Below are 19,021 nucleotides of genomic sequence, written 5' to 3' on the forward strand. Positions count from 1 at the left end.
GTTGGGTCAAACTACAAAAGGGTGACACATTTGTTAATTTGAGTAGTATATAACACATGAAATGTTGCAACTGATCTCCCCCATTTTTTTGACTGATCATGAGTATGCAAGTGCAGTAACTGCCCTTTAAGTCTCCCGAGTGGCGCAGCGGTCTTAGGCACTACATATCAGTGCTCGAGGCGTCACTACAGACCCTGGTTCCATCCTGGGCTGTATCACAACCGGCCGTGGTTGGGAGTCCCATAGGGCGGCGCACAATTGGCCCAGTGTCGTCCGGGTAAGGGGAGTGTTTGGTCGTCATTGTAAAATAAGAATTTGTTCTTAACAGACTTGCCTAGTAAAATAAAGGTTCAATAAAAACTCTCACGCAAAATGCGGACTGTAGTTTCACGGACCTTTTACTTCCATGTTGATAACTCAAACTGACGTTTTTGTAAACTACCTTCCCCAGAAAGCCTTGCGTGCCAATTAGAAACGTCAACGAGCCAGTGAACATTAAACGGAGTAGACCAAAATCCCAAACAAGGAAATGGTGGGGGAATAAAACGATAAGATTATTTAATTAATGCATGTAATAATTAATATTTTATATTATTGTAATTTAAGAAATATTTATGGGTTAAAATGGATTACGACTTCAAAACAAAGCTCGCGGCCGAACGAGAGAAGGTAGAAGATCTGTTCGAATATGAAGGTTGCAAAGTGGGTCGAGGCACATACGGGCACGTTTATAAAGCTAAGCGCAAAGACGGGTAAGATTCTGAACGTTATTGTTTACTCAATAAACTGATTGCAGAATGCGGTATGAAGACTATATCTCTTTGCACGTTGGACAGAGACTACGTTTGAACCTCCCTGAGCTCTGCCAGTGTCTGTGTTTTTGTTTTCATGTACGCACTCACTCGCAACGGTCCTCCCCCAAAACAACACAGTGATGATGTTTATTATTTGACACCCTGTTCATGGTAACCCAGACTACTTTCAACATTAGTTATTTATATAAGCCTAATTTCGCCAGTAGAATCGTGTAAACTATGATCTTGGTCAACTTGGCTAAGTTTTTGCTGCTTAAAATAATCATCATATTATTGCCAAGATCTCTCAAGAGCACTGACACAGTCGAACTCGAACTTGGTGCTGGAATGCAAATAAAACAAGTGTCACAGCAATGATTAGAATATACATTTTTGACAAATATTTCATTATTATGGTTTTCTAATATGGATAAAATACTCATATCACACAATTAATCATTTTGTAAGTGTTTGCTGTTGCTGTTCCTTATTGACCATTTACTTTGCAAAGGCGCCAACATTTCTGTGGGATCATTTTAAAATACATTGAAATAGTTTTTTTCCTGCACAAGCAAGTGATTGCTGTCTTTGATTCTCATTTGGGAACCAATCTCAAGATATGCCTGGAGCATAGACTTCTCTCCAGATTGGAGGGAAAGTGGAAATGTAGGCTATGCTATTTCGGTTTTGAGGGGGAGTAGATCACTATATAACACTATCATTAGCCTATACTGGACCATTAGGCCTATTAGCCCAATCAGATATGCATATAGGACATAGGAACTCATCTGCACTGATCAATCAATACTGGAGGTAATCCAGTATATCACCTCCAGTATTGATTGATCAATGTGATGAGATCCTATATGTCTATCTGATTGGGCCAGTAGGCCTAATAGCCCATTATAGGCTTATTATGACAAAAAAAATGATCCCTCCTTTAGGAAAGTTAGTGTAATATGGAACTTTTGTCCATAGTAGCAGAATATATACTATCTGTAATAAACAATAAATAAGTTGCAAAATGTAAATGCCAGTGCAGAGTTGAGGGTGTAGGATCGATAATTTGTCATAGGGCCTTCTGGCACAAGTCGTAAACGTCCTCTCACTGTCAACTGCATTTATTTTCAGCAAACGTAACATGTGTAAATATTTGTATGAACATAAGATTCAACAACTGAGACATAAACTGAACAAGTTCCACAGACATGTGACTAACAGAAATGGAGTAATGTGTCCCTGAACAAAGGAGGGGTCAAAGTAACAGTCAGTATCGGGTGTGGCCACCAGCTGCATTAAGTACTGCAGTGCATCTCCTCCTCATGGACTGCATCAGAATTGCCAGTTCTTGCTGTGAGATGTCACCCCACTCTTCCACCAAGGCACCTGCAAGTTCCCTGACATTTCTGGGGGGAATGGCCCTAGCCCTCACCCTCCGATCCAACAGGTCCCAGACGTGCTCAATGGGACTGAGATCCCGGGCTCTTCGCTGGCCATGGCAGAACACTGACATTCCTGTCTTACAGGAAATCACGCACAGAACGAGCAGTATGGCTGGTGGCATTGTCATGTCAGGATGAGCCTGCAGGAAGGGTACAACATGAGGATGTCTTCCCTGTAACGCACAGTGTTGAGATTACCTGCAATGACAACAAGCTCTGTCCGATGATGCTGTGACACACTGCCCCAGACCATAACGGACCCTCCACCTCCAAATTGATCCCGCTCCAGAGTACAGGTCTCGGTGGATCGCTCATTCCTTTGACGATAAACGTGAATCCAACCATCACCCCTGGTGAGACAAAACCGCGATTTGTCAGTAAAGAGCACTTTTTGCCAGTCCTGTCTGGTCCAGTGACGGTGGGTTTGTGACCATGGGCGACATTGTTGCCGGTGATGTCTGGTGAGGACCTGCCTTACAACAGGCCTACAAGCCCTCAGTCCAGCCTCTCTTAGCCTTTTGCGGACAGTCTGAGCACTGATGGAGGGATTGTGCGTTCCTGGTGCAACTCGGGCAGTTGTTGTTGCCATCCTGTACCTGTCCCACAGGTGTGCTGTTCAAATGTACCGATCCTGTGCAGGTGTTGTTACACGTGGTCTGCCACTGCAAGGACGATCAGCTGTCCGTCCTATCTCCCTGTAGCGCTGTCTTAGGTGTCTCACAGTACGGACATTTCAATGTATTGCCCTGGCGACATCTGCAGTCCTCATGCCTCCTTGCAGCATGTCTAAGACATGCCTGTTTCTATGACACAAGGCCTTATTTCTGTAATGCCTAAACCAAACAAAGTTTCAAGATGTTTGAAAATTGGAGACCAATCACATTAACAAACATTGATGGAAAGATACTTGCATCCATCTTTGCAGAAAGAGTTAAAGGTATTGACCAAATAATTTATGATACCCAGTCTGTTTTTTTGAAGAGCTGACATATATGTAATAATATTCAACTAGTTTTGGAATTGATAGACGACAATGAGCACATTATGGAATATAGCTTTATTTTATTTGTAGACTTTTACAAGGCTTTTGATACAGTTTAACATTATTTTTTATTTTTGAGACTCTTCGATTTTTGGATTTTGGTCAATATTTTCAAGGTGTACAATAATTAAGACACTTTACAATAATAGTAACAGCTCTGTTAAATTATCCCATAGAACTTCACAGAGATTCGACATTAGACACGGAATTAAACAAGGATGCCCAATTTCTCCTTTCTTATTTGTATAGGTCACACAAGTTATGGCACTTCATATCAATAAGGATTGTTTTAGGAGTACTCAGATACAAGATAAAGAGAGAATGTTCACAATTGGCTGACAACACCACAATTTTTTTTGAAAGATCATAATGAAGTCAGGAAAGCTATTGAGGGTATTAATGCCTTCTCACATGTATCTGGTTTATCTCTGAATATTAGGAAATGTGAATTATTTGTGTTGAAAAGATGTGATCACATGTCTTGGTATTAAAGTTAGCAAAGATCAGAAAGAAAGGGACAACTTACATTTCTCTCCTTTTGTAGAGGACATTGGAAAGAGATTTAACTCCTGGTTATTAAGAGATCTTTATCTGGACGTGTACTTTTATCACAGTCTGAAGGTCTGTCCAGATTAGTTTACACCTCCCTTGCCTTGGATGTTCCTCTGTCGGTAACTAAAATGGTTGATACTAAATTATTTAACTTCACACGGAGGAATAAGCCTAATTACTTAAGAAAAGCTGTAACATGAACCACCCAAAGTGAGGGAGGGTTGAATGCTCTGGATTTTAAAACCTCTATTACAGTCTTTAAGATCAAATGGATACAAAACTATTTAAGAAATACGGATTGCATTTGGAATATAATCCCTAATTTAATATTTCAACAGATTGTGGTCTAGAATTCTTACTCAAATGCAACTTTGATGTGGATAAAGATCCCTATAAAGCTTGCTACAAGTTAGAAGCACAACAAGTACTTCTAACTTGGAACCTCCATGTACAAACCATTTTCCCCACATAGATATACAATCTGGAATAATAAAGACTTAAAATACAAAAACACGTATTTTTTCCAGAACTGGTTTGACAACAGCGTTATCTGGGTTAAACAATTATTGGATAATGATGGACAACTATATGATTATCCAGAATTCATGAGAACACAAATGTTACATTCTCTCCTGAGGAGTATCAAATTGTTATGAGAGCTGTCCCTAAAAAGGTGCTATTCTTCTTTTATGAGAATATAACAATACTCCAAGTGCCACTGTTGAGGACTTTGTAGCCGCAATACTGCTAAAAGGAATTTACATTTTTTTAACTATAAATGTAATAACATGTATATAAGAACTCCGTCAAGATGTTACTATTGCATCTGCTAGAATATACTGGAATGCAGCCCAAGGACAAGTGAACTGGAACAAAGTCTCGTTGTTGTCTGGCAAATCCTGTAAATCTAATAAGGTGAAAGAAGTATCATACAAACTCATTCATAGAATCCACCCTGTAAAGACCTTTATCATACACAGATTGGGAGTGTTCTTATGTCAGAAGATTTTAAAAGAAGCAACTATTAATGTTAATTTGAAAGACTCTATTGTTTTATTTTGATCCAAATGATATGGACTCTGATTTAACTTTCATTGTTCTTTCTTTATTTTTCATACAGATTCTATATCCATAAAATGAAGTGGGCGGAGAACAAACCCCTCTTCATGTTGTTTTAAGGTGGAATTGAAATTTTATTTTGAAAATTATCAGTAAGTGTAAAAACAAAAAAGCAATACTTACCCCCCAAAAATTTACAAATGTACCCCTGTCTGTTAGGTTTATATACTCTTGTTTGTGATTTTCTGTTTTTGTATTTGTTTTGCTCATAATAATAATTTAAAAAAAATATATATATAAAAAAAAAAGCAAGAGGTTGCAAAGCAACAGCATCAACTTCCGGGTAGACAGGCGAAGCGCTAGTATGCTCAACTGAAAGGACACCGTTCGTTTACACCAGTGGTTCCCAAACTTTATATAGTCCTGTACCCCTTCAAACATTCAACCTCCAGCTGCGTACCCCCTCTAGCACCACGACAAGCGCACTCTCAAATGTTGTTTTTTTGCCGTAATTTTTTTTGCCATCATCATCCCTACCACACACACACACCATACAATAAAAAAAAGAAACATTTTACCCCCTTTTCTCCCCAATTTCGTGGTATCCAATTGTTAGTAGTTACTATCTTGTCTCATCGCTACACCTCCCGTACGGGCTCGGGAGAGACGAAGGTCGAAAGCCATGCGTCCTCCGAAACACAACCCAACCAAGCCGCACTGCTTCTTAACACAGTGCGCATCCAACCCGGAAGCCAGCCGCACCAATGTTTCGGAGGAAACACTGTGCACCTGGCGACCTGGTTAGCATGCACTGCGCCCGGCCTGCCACAGGAGTCGCTAGTGCGCAATGAGACAAGGATATCCCTACAGGCCAAACCCTCCCAAACCCGGATGACGCTAAGCCAATTGTGCATCACCCCATGGACCTCCCGGTCGCGGCCGGCTGCGACAGAGCCTGGGCTCGATATAGTGTACATTTCTGTCACAACCTGGCTCGTGGGAAGTGACGAAGAGCTCTTATAGGACCAGTGCACAAATAATAATAATAATTTTGCTCTTTATTTAACCACCTTACATATAAAACCTAATTTGTTCATCGAAAATTGTAAATAACTCACCACAGGTTAATGAGAAGGGTGTGCTTGAAAGGATGCACATAATGCTGCAATGTTGGGTTGTATTGGAGAAAGTCTGTCTTAAATAATTTTACACACACAATCTGTGCCTGTATTCATGCTGTTCAGTTTTCATGCTAGTGATGGCCGAGAAACCACTCTCACATAGGTATGTGGTTGCAAAGGGCATCAGTGTCTTAACAGCGTGATTTGCCAAGGCAGGATACTCTGAGCGCAGCCCAATCCAGAAATCTGGCAGTGGCTTCCGATTTTAAATTCAATTTTCACAGAACCGCTTGTTGCAATTTCAATGAGGCCCTCTTGTTCAGTAAGTGGACTGGAGGCAGGGCATGAAAGGGATAACGTATCCAGTTGTTTGTGTCATCCGTTTCAGTTAAGTACCTGCGGAATTGCGCACCCAACTCACTCAGGTGCTTCGCTAAAGCACATTTGACATTATCCATAAGCTTGAGATCATTTGCATACAATAATGGAAAGTCCTGTGTGTTGTTCTTGTTAATGCAGACAGAGAAGAGCTCCAACTTCTTAATCAAAGCCTCAATTTTGTCCCTCACATTGAATATAGTTGCGGAGAGTCCCTGTAATCCTAGAGTCAGATCATTCAGGTGAGAAAAAACATCACCCAGATAGTCCAGACGTGTGAGAAACTCATCATCATGTAAGCGGTCAGACAAGTGAAAAATGATGGTCTCTCAATTCAAAAACACGTGTCAATACTTTACATGGTCGCTGCCCATATCATTGAATAGTGCCGAAAATGCATGAGAGTTCAGGGACCTTGCTTTAACAAAGTTAACCATTTTAACTGTAGTGTCCAAAACGTCTTTCAAGCTGTCAGGCATTCCCTTGGCAGCCAGAGCCTCTCAGTTGATGCTGCAATGTACCCAAGTGGCATCGGGAGCAACTGCTTGCACGCGCGTTACCACTGCACTTTGTCTCCCTGTCATGGCTTTTGCGCCATCAATAAAGAAACCAACAAGAGCAGCAGCTACGTTTGGCTACATACAGACCGTTAGTGGAATTCCCCCGAGAGAGTAATGGTTACTGTGATTGGATGTTAATTACTTGACATTGTGTTGTTATTTTGCTGAACACTAGGTTTAATTTTATTTTTGGCAGTGAAATGAGGCTACTCAGGCGAGAAAAAAATCTCACCCAAATGTATAGCCCCGGTGGAAAATATAAATGGGACTGTTTGAAAATGTGAAAAAAATATATGTATATATTTGGCGTATCCCTGACGGCATTGCGCATACCCCAGTTTGGGAATATCTAGTTTACAGTATACTAAAATGAACTAATAGTATATAGTGGGCTCCGGAGTGGCGCAGCGGTCTAAGGCACAGTCCCTGGTTTAAATCCAGGCTGCATCACGTCTGGCTGTGATTGGGCGGCGCACAATTGGTCCAGCGTGGTCTTGGTTTGGCCCGGTTAGGCCGTCATTTGTAAATAAGAATTTGTTCTTAACTGACTTGCCTAGTTAAATAAAAACAATAGTATGTAGTATATACTCATTAAGTATGTAGTATACAGTATGGGTATTTGAACAGAGAAGAGGGAGTGTCTCTATCCGCATATACAGTGCCTTGCGAAAGTATTCGGCCCCCTTGAATTTTGCGACCTTTTGCCACATTTCAGGCTTCAAACATAAAGATATAAAACTGTATTTTTTGTGAAGAATCAACAACAAGTGGGACACAATCATGAAGTGGAACGACATTTATTGGATATTTCAAACTTTTTTAACAAATCAAAAACTGAAAAATTGGGCGTGCAAAATTATTCAGCCCCCTTAAGTTAATACTTTGTAGCGCCACCTTTTGCTGCGATTACAGCTGTAAGTCGCTTGGGGTATGTCTATCAGTTTTGCACATCGAGAGACTGAAATTTTTTCCCATTCCTCCTTGCAAAACAGCTCGAGCTCAGTGAGGTTGGATGGAGAGCATTTGTGAACAGCAGTTTTCAGTTCTTTCCACAGATTCTCGATTGGATTCAGGTCTGGACTTTGACTTGGCCATTCTAACACCTGGATATGTTTATTTTTGAACCATTCCATTGTAGATTTTGCTTTATGTTTTGGATCATTTTCTTGTTGGAAGACAAATCTCCATCCCAGTCTCAGGTCTTTTGCAGACTCCATCAGGTTTTCTTCCAGAATGGTCCTGTATTTGGCTCCATCCATCTTCCCATCAATTTTAACCATCTTCCCTGTCCCTGCTGAAGAAAAGCAGGCCCAAACCATGATGCTGCCACCACCATGTTTGACAGTGGGGATGGTGTGTTCAGGGTGATGAGCTGTGTTGCTTTTACGCCAACCATAATGTTTTGCATTGTTGCCAAAAAGTTCAATTTTGGTTTCATCTGACCAGAGCACCTTCTTCCACATGTTTGGTGTGTCTCCCAGGTGGCTTGGGGGGGCCGAATACTTTCGCAAGGCACTGTATGTGCATTTAGGAACATGAATCAGGATCGTGGCCAGATGAGTGTAGTGGCCATGTAGGCTTTTGTGGGGGTCAAAAGGTAGCCTGTGGACTGTGTGTGAGGCTTCAGCATGCTTCAGTTCGGCTGGCGGCTAGCGAACCAAACGAGCGTGCTCGCATACTCAAAAGACCTTTGCTTGAAAAAACAGGAAAAAAAATGTTAATAGTACTGTTTTCCCTATTTGAGATGCTGTAGCCAGTTCACTTCCTCAAAATAGTCAGAAGTCATTCAAGATAACTCAAGAAATCTGTCATTAATTTTGACGTTTTTGCCGAGGAGATCTTAGGTGGCGCCATTTTACACCTACAGTAACTAAGATGTTTGGTGCTGTATTTCTCAATGAAAAAATGTGCATGAAAACGAGTCGTCTCTCGTTGAATGACAACAAAGACTTTATTGAAGAAACCCTGCAGTTGGCCAATCACGAACGAAGGGGCGTAGAATTAGTCTCCCGAACGTCGGCTAGCCTTGAGGAAAAACGTGTGTGGCCAACAGTCGAAAAAACCCTCACCGAAGTCCAAAACGAACAAAAACGTCACAAAATGTCACCGTAATATATGTACAAAATCTTCTGAACTGTTTCGGGAGGGAAGCATCCTTTATTTACCATTTGTATTATGTGGTGGAAAATAGCAAAAGAAAAAGCCCCCCCCCACCCTACAAACTCGTGTTTTGTATTCTTGTTGTGCATTAGCATTTTCTATGACTAGACAGTCCACTGTGTTGTTCATGATTACAGTGTTGTTTACTGTGCATCAGGCAAGTTGGAGATGTCATGTTTGATTTAAAAAAAATCAAAAACATGAATCCACTCACTATGGATTTGTAGTACAACATTTGGTCTCCATTATCCAAGGTTTTTCACCTTTTCACTAAAACCATTTTCTGCAATCGAACACGTTTGAAATAGGCTCAATAATATTTTCTGAAAAGTCAATATTGGGTTAATAAATGTTCCCCAACTACGAGGATACGGCTTATCTCAGATAATCAATTGTCCCCTGTATCGTAGTGTGCTGTATGTGTGCATACCACAATATGTCTCACATTTCTTCATTGGCAGGCACATGTCATCAATGCCTTTTCCCACCCCCAGCAAGTTTTTACAAGGTCATAGGAATACCCTCAGAATACAATGTCAAGAAAAAATCCCCCCGATTTTTTTTTTTCTCCTGACGCTGCATTTATTAAATAAAATCCTATTTGTCTTTGATCATTCTGATTCCACACTGTGTGTGCTGTGAGTTCTGTATGTAGGCTATGGTTGAATCCAGAGCGTGTGTTTGCATTGGGGGTTGAAATGCAGGGTGGTTAGATAATGATGAGAGGCTGCACTCAACAACAACAGAGCACGCCCGTGGCGAGGGAATAGCTGTCTTCAGCAAGAGGATGTTGCTAATGGCAGGGATTCTACTGTTCTGCAAGAACACGTCGAGCAGTCCATCTCCATCATCTCCATATCCCCTGTCCTTTCTGACTCTCGCTCATAAACGCACAACCATCAATACCCGATGCAGTATTTTATTCATCTATCTATGCTCAAGAACAAGGGATTTGTCCCTGTGTTACATTGCCAAAGAAATAAAGCTGGTTTGTGATGTCCTGTTTTTTTTTTTGGTTATTTGTCTGTTTCTCTGCAGGAAAGATGAGAAGGAGTATGCACTGAAGCAAATTGAAGGGACTGGAATATCGATGTCTGCTTGCAGGGAAATTGCTGTAAGTTAATATATTGCTTAAAGGCGCTGTATAGTCCTTTCTCCTACAATGTTGTTTTCCCTTCTCCTGTGTTTTCTCCTACAATAAGATATTAAGTGTAGTCGCTGCACCGTGCCATTTTCTTGACTTCAACCCTTTAGCTGGTGCTATATTAAAGAGTAAAAACTTAAGAACTGTTCTACTTTGTCTGTAGAGTGTATTCCTGTACTGATGTGCTTCTGGGATTGTAATAGCCCCAGAGTTGTGCAGTGTTCCTAATGGCATAAAAAATAGAGACATCACCATGTAAACATGATATATATATATAGGTTTGCACATTTTATGGCTCCCACACGTCTACTGTATAGTGTTCAGGCCTCCAATGTGTTATAAACAATACAATATTTGTCTTTGGTGCAAAGAGAGAAACACACACAAACGAGTGCCCCTTGTGAAGACGCTGGCGTCCACCCAGCTCCTCTCAGCACACTCAGCGGTCGCTTACATTTTTCACTTGCTCTGCAGGTTATTCCTAACCCAGTGCAAAGCAGAAGCAGTCCAAGAACACATGCTAAACACAGGGGAGCTGTAGCCTCGTACCAACTGTCTTGATCCCCCCCCTCCCCCCCACCTCTGATTCAGAGGGGATTGAGTGAAATGCGGAAGAGACGTTTTTTAGTTGAACACATTCCGTTGTACAACTGACTAGGTATCTTCCCTTTGCTTTCCCTACATTTTGTTTCGCTACACTGATGTGATGTGTCTGGGTAGCGAAGTAGAACGTAAGCTTGTGAGATCGGGATGGTTCGTACCAGGCTAGGGGAGCTACTGGGATATGTTATGTAAGTTCCACATACCAACCTCTCTAGGTATGTGATACATGATCCACACAATATCAGAATGTTGTATGATGGTTACACTACTTGTTGTGGTGACAAACCTATTGTGTATTCTACCCACAATACAGTCAAGCTTACTCAGTGGATCATGGTTGGCTGCAAACTGTGAGAGTAGAAAGGATGTGTGCGTTATTGTTTGGCTGGCTAATCTTAAAGAAAAAACTGTTCTTTGGGGGGTGTATGTATACATATGTACACAATAAGATAATAGATAATGAATGTGTTGCATTTACAGATATTGTGGGTACTCACTGGGCACAGACTCAGATTCATCATCAGTTCCAGGTTGGTTCAACGTAATTTCATTGAAATTAAATGGAAACAATGTTGAATCAACCAGTGTGTGCCCAGTGGGTAGTGTAGTGTGTGTATACTAGAGCAGCTGCGTTGACTTGGGGTGTGTTTGAGTGGTTATGGGTTGCTGTGTGTGTGTGTGGTTATGGGTTGCATTTGTGATTGTCTGTAAGGGTTGGATGTGTGGCGAGTCAGTGTGAATAGTCTCTAAAATGCAGATAGTCTCTCGTGTGAAAATAGTCTCAAAGGTACAGGTCTGTGTAGGGAGACCAGCTAGGGTTAGCTGTTCAGCAGTGTGATGGCCTGGCGGTAGAATTGAACAGAGGTACAGGCGTATTTTGGCTATAAGCCGCTGCCTCAGCTCTGACTGCAGTACTGCATAAAGGGACTGACTGAATGACTGGATACTCCATCTGGACCTGTCTACTCCTGCTCAGCCCAAACTCTCACTATCCAACACTCATCATTCCCATCCCAGGAGTGGGGACACCTATGGTATCCTCTCCAGGTGACCCTTAACACTTTAGCCCCACATAGTGTTCAACCCATAGAGATCCTGTTTAATTACAATAGGGTCTAGATCATAAAACCTCAGCGTTTTAGAATGGGGTGAAAATGGCAGCCATATTTGTCAGGAAAACATCCAAACCAGTCTAATGGGAATGAATGGCAGAAGAGGCACAATCCGGCTTTTACTTATGTAGGAACATAAAAGAGTAAGGCATGTGATATGAATGGAATGTTGGCAATTAATTTGAGAAATGAATGTAATCATTATTTAAATTGTCTGCCTAGCTAGCTAGCTAACAAACATTCAGTGCAGATAAATTCATAAAATTCATTGTGTAAAATAATCTTATCACAGCACTGGCAAACCATGGTTGACCAACTCCCTGACCAAAATGGCTGACCTTTCATCATAAGAAGGTTCGTGTCCATTCTAGTATTCTAATTCCTCATTCTATGGTTCACCCACTCTGCTTTCAGAAGTAGCTATACAGGGAAACGATCATAGAATTAGGAATTACAATAGTAATTAAATAGGTAATTGAATAGAATATCTATGATAATTATAACAGAACATGAAGCTTTCATTCAAAAAAAAGTCTCAGCTCAAATTCTACTATGGCAGCATTGCTTTGTTTTTTGAACCATCAGACGGAAATTCTGGCAAGGAATGTTACTAAAATTGTTCTGAATGAAAGTAAATATTGGTGTGTTTTGTTGGTGATCTGACCCAGTATTGGGAATCTAGCTAGCGTGTTTAGCCTTTTCTGTTTGCATAGCACCCCTCTCCCAGTTTCTCTCCACAGTGGATCCTATCATCCTGGCCTATGACCGTGTGTAGCTGCACACTGTTAGTCGGTGTCAGGTTACTGCTCTGACTGTATTACTGCTCTGCTTCTCTCTCCTGGCGCCGTCCTCTAGTTTGTGCTACAGGAGACTGAATTGTCAGATGGCACCGAGTTCTGGCCAGTGTGCAATTTTTTCCTTCGTGTGATCTCTGATGCTTATTCATTGTACTATAAACTGATGGATTAGTCAACCCTGTGTCACCACTGGCTGGCTTGCCCTCATGACTACTATAACTTGTGATGCTGTTGAAATGCAAACACGTCCCTGGAAAATTGCCCATAGTTAGTTCAATTCATTTCTTTTTGGTAGTGCTATGGGATTGACCCAGACCCTGTGGACACCCTCAGGAGGAAAGCTGCAGACCTGGAAAATTGCCCATAGTTAGTTCAATTCATTTCTTTTTGGTAGTGCTATGGGATTGACCCAGACCCTGTGGACACCCTCAGGAGGAAAGCTGCAGACCTGGGTTCAAATACAAGCCTGTTTGTCATTTAAAAACATATTTTCATTAAATACTTACTTTCTTTGTATTCATGGCCCGAATCAACTGCTTCTATTGGAAGTAGGCCTATTTGAAAGTATTTCAAATACCAAACAGACCTGGGTTCAAATGCATGGGAGCATTTATTTGTATTTAAAAAAGCACTATGTTCAAATTAGCGCAATGAGAGTTAATCAGTTCTAAAATGTTAATGCACGTTTTTATTGTGATTAATCGCATTGTCTGTAAGTATTCAAAATACACTGAAAACATCTTGTACAAGTGGGAAATAGGACAAATAAAAGCACCCACCAAATTAGTATTATTATTATTAGATGAGCAGTCCAACAGAAGGCTCCCATCATCACATCACATAACACCCCGAGGGGCGCCTACTGAAGTTAAGAGCCACCAGAAATGGATTTTGCTCAAAGTCTCTCAGACCAACTTCGCTTCAACAGAACAATGGACTCTTTGTGTCACCACCACTGCAACCCCCCATTTTGTTGTGCAAACTGTGCTAGAGTTTAATGTTTGGTATGCCACACTCACAACTGACTGAGGGAGGTTTTGCTGCCATGTGTTATTGGTTTTGTGCATTCAAATGGCTTGAGGATCTTTTTTGCTTTTTCCATGTTGGTATGTCCCTTCAGAAGTTGTGGAAAAATCATTATGTGTAATACATTTTCAGAAGCGAATGTACAGTACTTTTTTGAAATTGCGCAATCATTGGAATTTATTTATTTATTTATTCAAGCTTTTGCATAATGTAATGGGTAATGTTTCCTCATGAAACCAGATGACTGGATGTCCTTTGGGTGGTGGACCATTCTTGATACACATGGGAAACTGTTGAGCATGAAAGACCCAGCAGCGTTGCAGTTCTTGACACTCTCAAACCAGAGTGCCTGGCACCTACTACCATACCCTGTTCAAAGGCACTTAAATCTTTTGTCTTGCCCATTCACCTTCTGAATGGCACACATACACAATCCATGTCTCATGTGTCTGGAGGCTTTAAATATCCTTCTTTCGCATGTCGCCTCCCCTTAATCTACACTGATTTTGAAGTGGATTTAACAGGTGACATCAATAGGGGATCATAACATTCACCTGGTCAGTCTATGTCATGGAAAGAGCTAATGTTTTGTGCACTCAGTGTATGTTGATGTGTAGGCCTATTAATTGTATTGAATTAAGCAAGGTCTTGTAACTCATCTGCGTCAGAGGATCCACAAGTAACCACTGCACTGCCACTGAGCTGGTTGTTGAAACAGAGCTTAAAGCAGCTGGTTGCATAATGTACTATAGACCCGTCAGTGGGGATTCAAGTTGAACCTCTCTCACCGCTTAAACCCCTGTTACATAGGAGACTATCTTTAGATGATACTGGGTAAGTCCTCAGGAAGTGAACTGACCTGTGGAGGCCTGTACTAAATAAAGGCATCAGTGTGTGTGAGCCTTCCTAGAGAAAGAATCCTGCTCGCTTTCACTCTGGTCAGTCAGTGGGTTTATCCATGTCTGTGGTTGATGGGGTTTCTCAATCACTTTTTCTCTGTCGACTTTTACTAGATACAGCGGTAGCATTGTATTAAACATATCTTTTCGATGTGTCATTCTCCGTTTTCTCTCAGAATCAGTCGGTGGTCAATAGACCTAGTGGTTTGGTGGTAGGCTTACTTCTCATAAGTGGGCTATTGCCGCTTATGGTGTGGCCTGAGGTCTGCCAGTACTTCTCACTTGTTGTCCAAAGGCTTTTTCAGTCCGTGACTCATGCAGAAAATCTGAGCAGTGTATTGGCACTGCAACCCCAATTAAAAACCCTGTTATTGTGCAATTCTGGCATCCATTTCACCCATTCTACTTCGAGAGTCTATTTCTAAACTAACAGGTGTGGGTCTGTTGTTGGTCCAATTTAGATTCAACCCTTGAGGTGGGTCAAACATTGTTTGAAATGCGGCGTTTCCCCTGAAGCAAGTCCCATTTTTTTCTCTTTAGTTTTATATCAGAAAACGGCTTTTGTTTTAATACAATAAAAGGGGACCAGGGTAAATGTCCTTCAGACGAAACAATGACAACAGTGATTTGCACAAATATGTACTTTGTTTCACGAAAACAAGAGGGAGGGCCAGAGGGAAATGAGTGAGTGAGTGAGTTTTTTTATGTTGTAAAAAAGTGTTTTTTAAAGGGCACTCTCAGGGGATCTTTCATCAGATAAGCCCACATTGGGAAGGGCGACACATTGGCTAAGCTACACATTACGTCTTAACACTACGCCACGCAAAACCACACAGCAGGAAACATTGGCAATCAGGTTTACTAGGGGGCAGGGATAATGGGTCCCTCGACACAAGACACCTGATACTGAATTTTTCTGTGAATCCTATGATCATGGATTACCTCTGGGACCTGCTTTGGCTCGATCTCAGAGTAGTTCTGCTATTCACTCCGTCAGCCAGACCCAGTCAGCTATTCTCTCCCACCATTCTAATCACTGTGCAAACATGACCATATTTTGGTTGTGTTTGCATAGGGAGGGGGTTAACATGCTCTCTCACTTGGTTTCCATGGATGAAATGAGAGTCAGTGACAGTGTGTCCATGCCGAGGAAGGTCTTTTTTTAGTACAGTAGCTCGATAGGGGAGACGGTTGTATGATTGGAATTTTGTTTCATATGAAATTAAAAAAGGAAAATAGAGGTAGAAGCTAGCTTAATGATGATATAAAACCAATGGCCATTTTAAATTGAATTGCTCTGTGCATCTTTTTATGGCACACATTAGCCATGAGATAGGTTCTTCAGGGGAGTTATATTACGTACCTAAAAGAACCTGCGTGTGGGTATCCATTCTGTTCAAGAATATGCCGCTAGTAGCTACGCTAATCTTCCCCAGAGCCACAGACACCATGGTTACTCAATGACACAGCAGAGTCAGCAGGTTCTGGGCGACATGGAATAACAAGAGCAAATGGCTGGCGGCGGCACGAGCAGAGAGAGCGGAATGCTTGCCTTGCCTTCACTTTGTTCAGTCTCAGGGGAAAAGCTTGGCGTAATGGTCCTCTGTCCCAAACACACAGCAGCATGCCTCCTGGATTTATCGACCCAGTGCACTGTAGCCGCGTGAGGGAAGCCAGCGAGTTAGTCAGTCCTCGGATACGTCCACAAATAGCACCCTATCCCTTATGTAGTGCGCTTCTTTTTATTAGGGCCCATGTGGCTCTGGTTAAAAATGAGAGCACTATATAGGATGTCATTTAAGACTCAACCCAACTCAAGGAAACGCTGTTTTCTTGTGGTTCCTCTCACTCTCTTATTCCCCCTTTGCGCCAAGTCACATTAGTGACTTGTTTTGACTCTTGATCATTGAGTGTAAAACAAAACCCACATTGATCTAAACCCTTGTACAGTACCAGTCAAGTTTGGACACACCTACTCATTCCAAATAATGTATTGTGTCATTTCGGAGTCACTTTAGTTGAAAATGAGAATATAGTATTTTTATAAACACTTCTACATTTATGTGGATTAATTAATATAATTTCAAGCATTCCGCATGAAGCTGGTTGAGAGAATGCCAAGAGTGTGCAAAGCTGTCATCAAGGCAAATGGTGGCTATTTGAAGAATGTGAAATATAAACTATATTTTGATTTGTTTAACACTTTTTGGGGGGTTACTACAGTACGTGCTTCCTTGTGTGTTATTTCATAGTGTTGATGTCTTCACTATTATTCTACAATGTAGAAAATAGTAAAAAATAATGAAAAAACCTTGAATGAGTAGGTATGTCTACACTTTTGACTAGTTCTGTAAATGTGACAATGTATCATGTGCTAATGACTGCCTAAGCTTAAATGTCCCTAGAAATAAACTGAATTGTTAGCTATGTAACTGTCCAAATGATATGTGGTGTTATTTACAGTTTATAAGGGTCAGGGGTGGTTAGTGGCATGAAAGCCAAAGACCTCGTGGATCCAGGTCGTATGTGCCCTCTTTTTAAAGGTGTATTGGCTGTCCTGGCCACAGAGGCTGTGCTAACGTTTGACCCAAATCTAGCCAGAGCTTTCCCTGTAAAAAAAAGACACGTTTTTCCCAGAACAGACCAAGGACTTGTTCTTGCCACACATTCACTATGAGGGTTCTGGTGAGGCTACATTGTTTTAAATACATTTTTCTTGTACTCAATTTGTATTTTCTTTCCTGTTATTGTTACTGATTTCGACAGACAAATAGGAAAGGTTTGAAGCAGGAAATGTGTACAATATTGGGATTTACAGCACGGTCACAAAAGATTGATGACACAAGACGTGTCTATTTTATGGATCGAGCAGATTGATAGTGCATAAATCGTGACCTTTTCATGTTAATTGCCACGCTATGTGTAGCAGAAAAAAAGAATCAGGGACACAAATCCAAACAAAGATGGCAACAACTCAGACTACGAGACAGCTTGTGCCCTGACTGCCCCATGTACCTGAGCATGTTGAGGTACTACCTTAAAGGGATACTTCGGGATTTGGGCTATCTACTTCACCAGAGTTCCGATTAACATGTGGATACTGTTTTTATGTCTCTGTGTTCAGTAAGGAAGGAAGTTAGAGGTAGTTATGTGGAAGTCTGTGTATCTGCTAGCATTGCCCCATGTACCATGGGGTATGAAATTATTGATGAATATGAGCAATAGTTATAGAATAAATCATTCAAATACTGAGCTATATTGTATATTATTTATCCACATCAATAATATCCACATAATTTACTATTCATTTATATTGGGCACAAAATAATCTGAAACACAACCAAAATGATCAGCAAATGCATCCAACAAGTTTGTAAAGGTACAGCCTTCATGTAGTCATTGCCTGCTAGGAATTAATTAATTAATTATAAGAATCTTTAGTGGTGTCAATAATTTGGACCCCTACCTTTTTGAGAGAAAAAATGTATTACTTGCTGAACAAATATCTTTCTCTGAGCAATTCTATTAGTATAAAATAATACTATTACCTTATTTTTTTTGCATACAATATAACTCACAATTTTAATTATTTTATTTTATACAGTCATTAAATATTGCTCATCTTTATCAAGGGTGTCAATAATTTCAGACCCCAATGTTGATATGACCTCATCTTGACCCAGTCAGACTTTTTCTATACTCCGGACAGTAAAATGTCCCCTGGGATAGCTGCCATTTTCTTCCTGTGACCCGAAGAGAGAGAGAGTGGATTACGGGCATCTGATTACGGCAGTGAGGTTTCACTAAGGCGATGCCCCCTGTAAAGGAACATCAACATTGACAGAGGCTGTCCTCCTGGTTACAATACGTTGTTGTTGCACTATCCTCGCTTTACTCTTGTTCTGTGTTCTCAAATTCACTTCAGATTGGAGTGATTCTACGAAGGTCCAATCCCCTGTGATGGACTCACTGCAATAAGCTTATTGAGTCTGTGTCAAAGGGGATTGAGTATTAACCTGAAATGTTAAGATGAAAAACCAGCACTGTTATCCTACTGTACTATATGCATATTCTGGAATTCCCCAGGATAAATACAATGTGTTGTTATACTAGATACTGTTTGCTCTTTATCATAACAAAATGAACTTTTAGACATTTCGTAGTCATGTGACTGCACAGGATCACTGTTTTATTAGTTTAGATGATTCTAAACAGTGCATACTGTTGAACGCTGTACTATGAGAAACAGTGGAGGCTGCTGAGGAGAGGACGGCTGATAGTAATGGCTGGAATGGAGTCAATGGAATCGTATCAACCACCCAGGAACCATAT

The 19,021-nt window shown here is 41.0% G+C and overlaps 1 protein-coding gene across 4 annotated transcripts in view; it reads left to right on the forward strand.

The window, feature by feature from the left end:
- Positions 1-492: 492 nt before the first annotated feature.
- Positions 493-19,021, forward strand: part of cdk19 (cyclin dependent kinase 19) — a 63,499-nt gene continuing 44,970 nt past the window's right edge. For 3 of the 4 annotated variants that reach the window (XM_031800393.1, XM_031800392.1, XM_020455174.2), the window contains exons 1-2: positions 493-752; positions 10,147-10,222. In XM_031800393.1, coding sequence (XP_031656253.1) covers positions 625-752; positions 10,147-10,222 — 204 coding nt within the window. In that variant the 5' untranslated portion in view covers positions 493-624. Of the gene's footprint in view, positions 753-4,950; positions 5,042-10,146; positions 10,223-19,021 lie in introns of all 4 variants that reach the window. The other variant, XM_020455175.2, reaches the window with a different exon arrangement.

This window comes from Oncorhynchus kisutch, linkage group LG21 (assembly GCF_002021735.2).
Source record: "Oncorhynchus kisutch isolate 150728-3 linkage group LG21, Okis_V2, whole genome shotgun sequence".
NCBI lineage: Eukaryota > Metazoa > Chordata > Actinopteri > Salmoniformes > Salmonidae > Oncorhynchus > Oncorhynchus kisutch.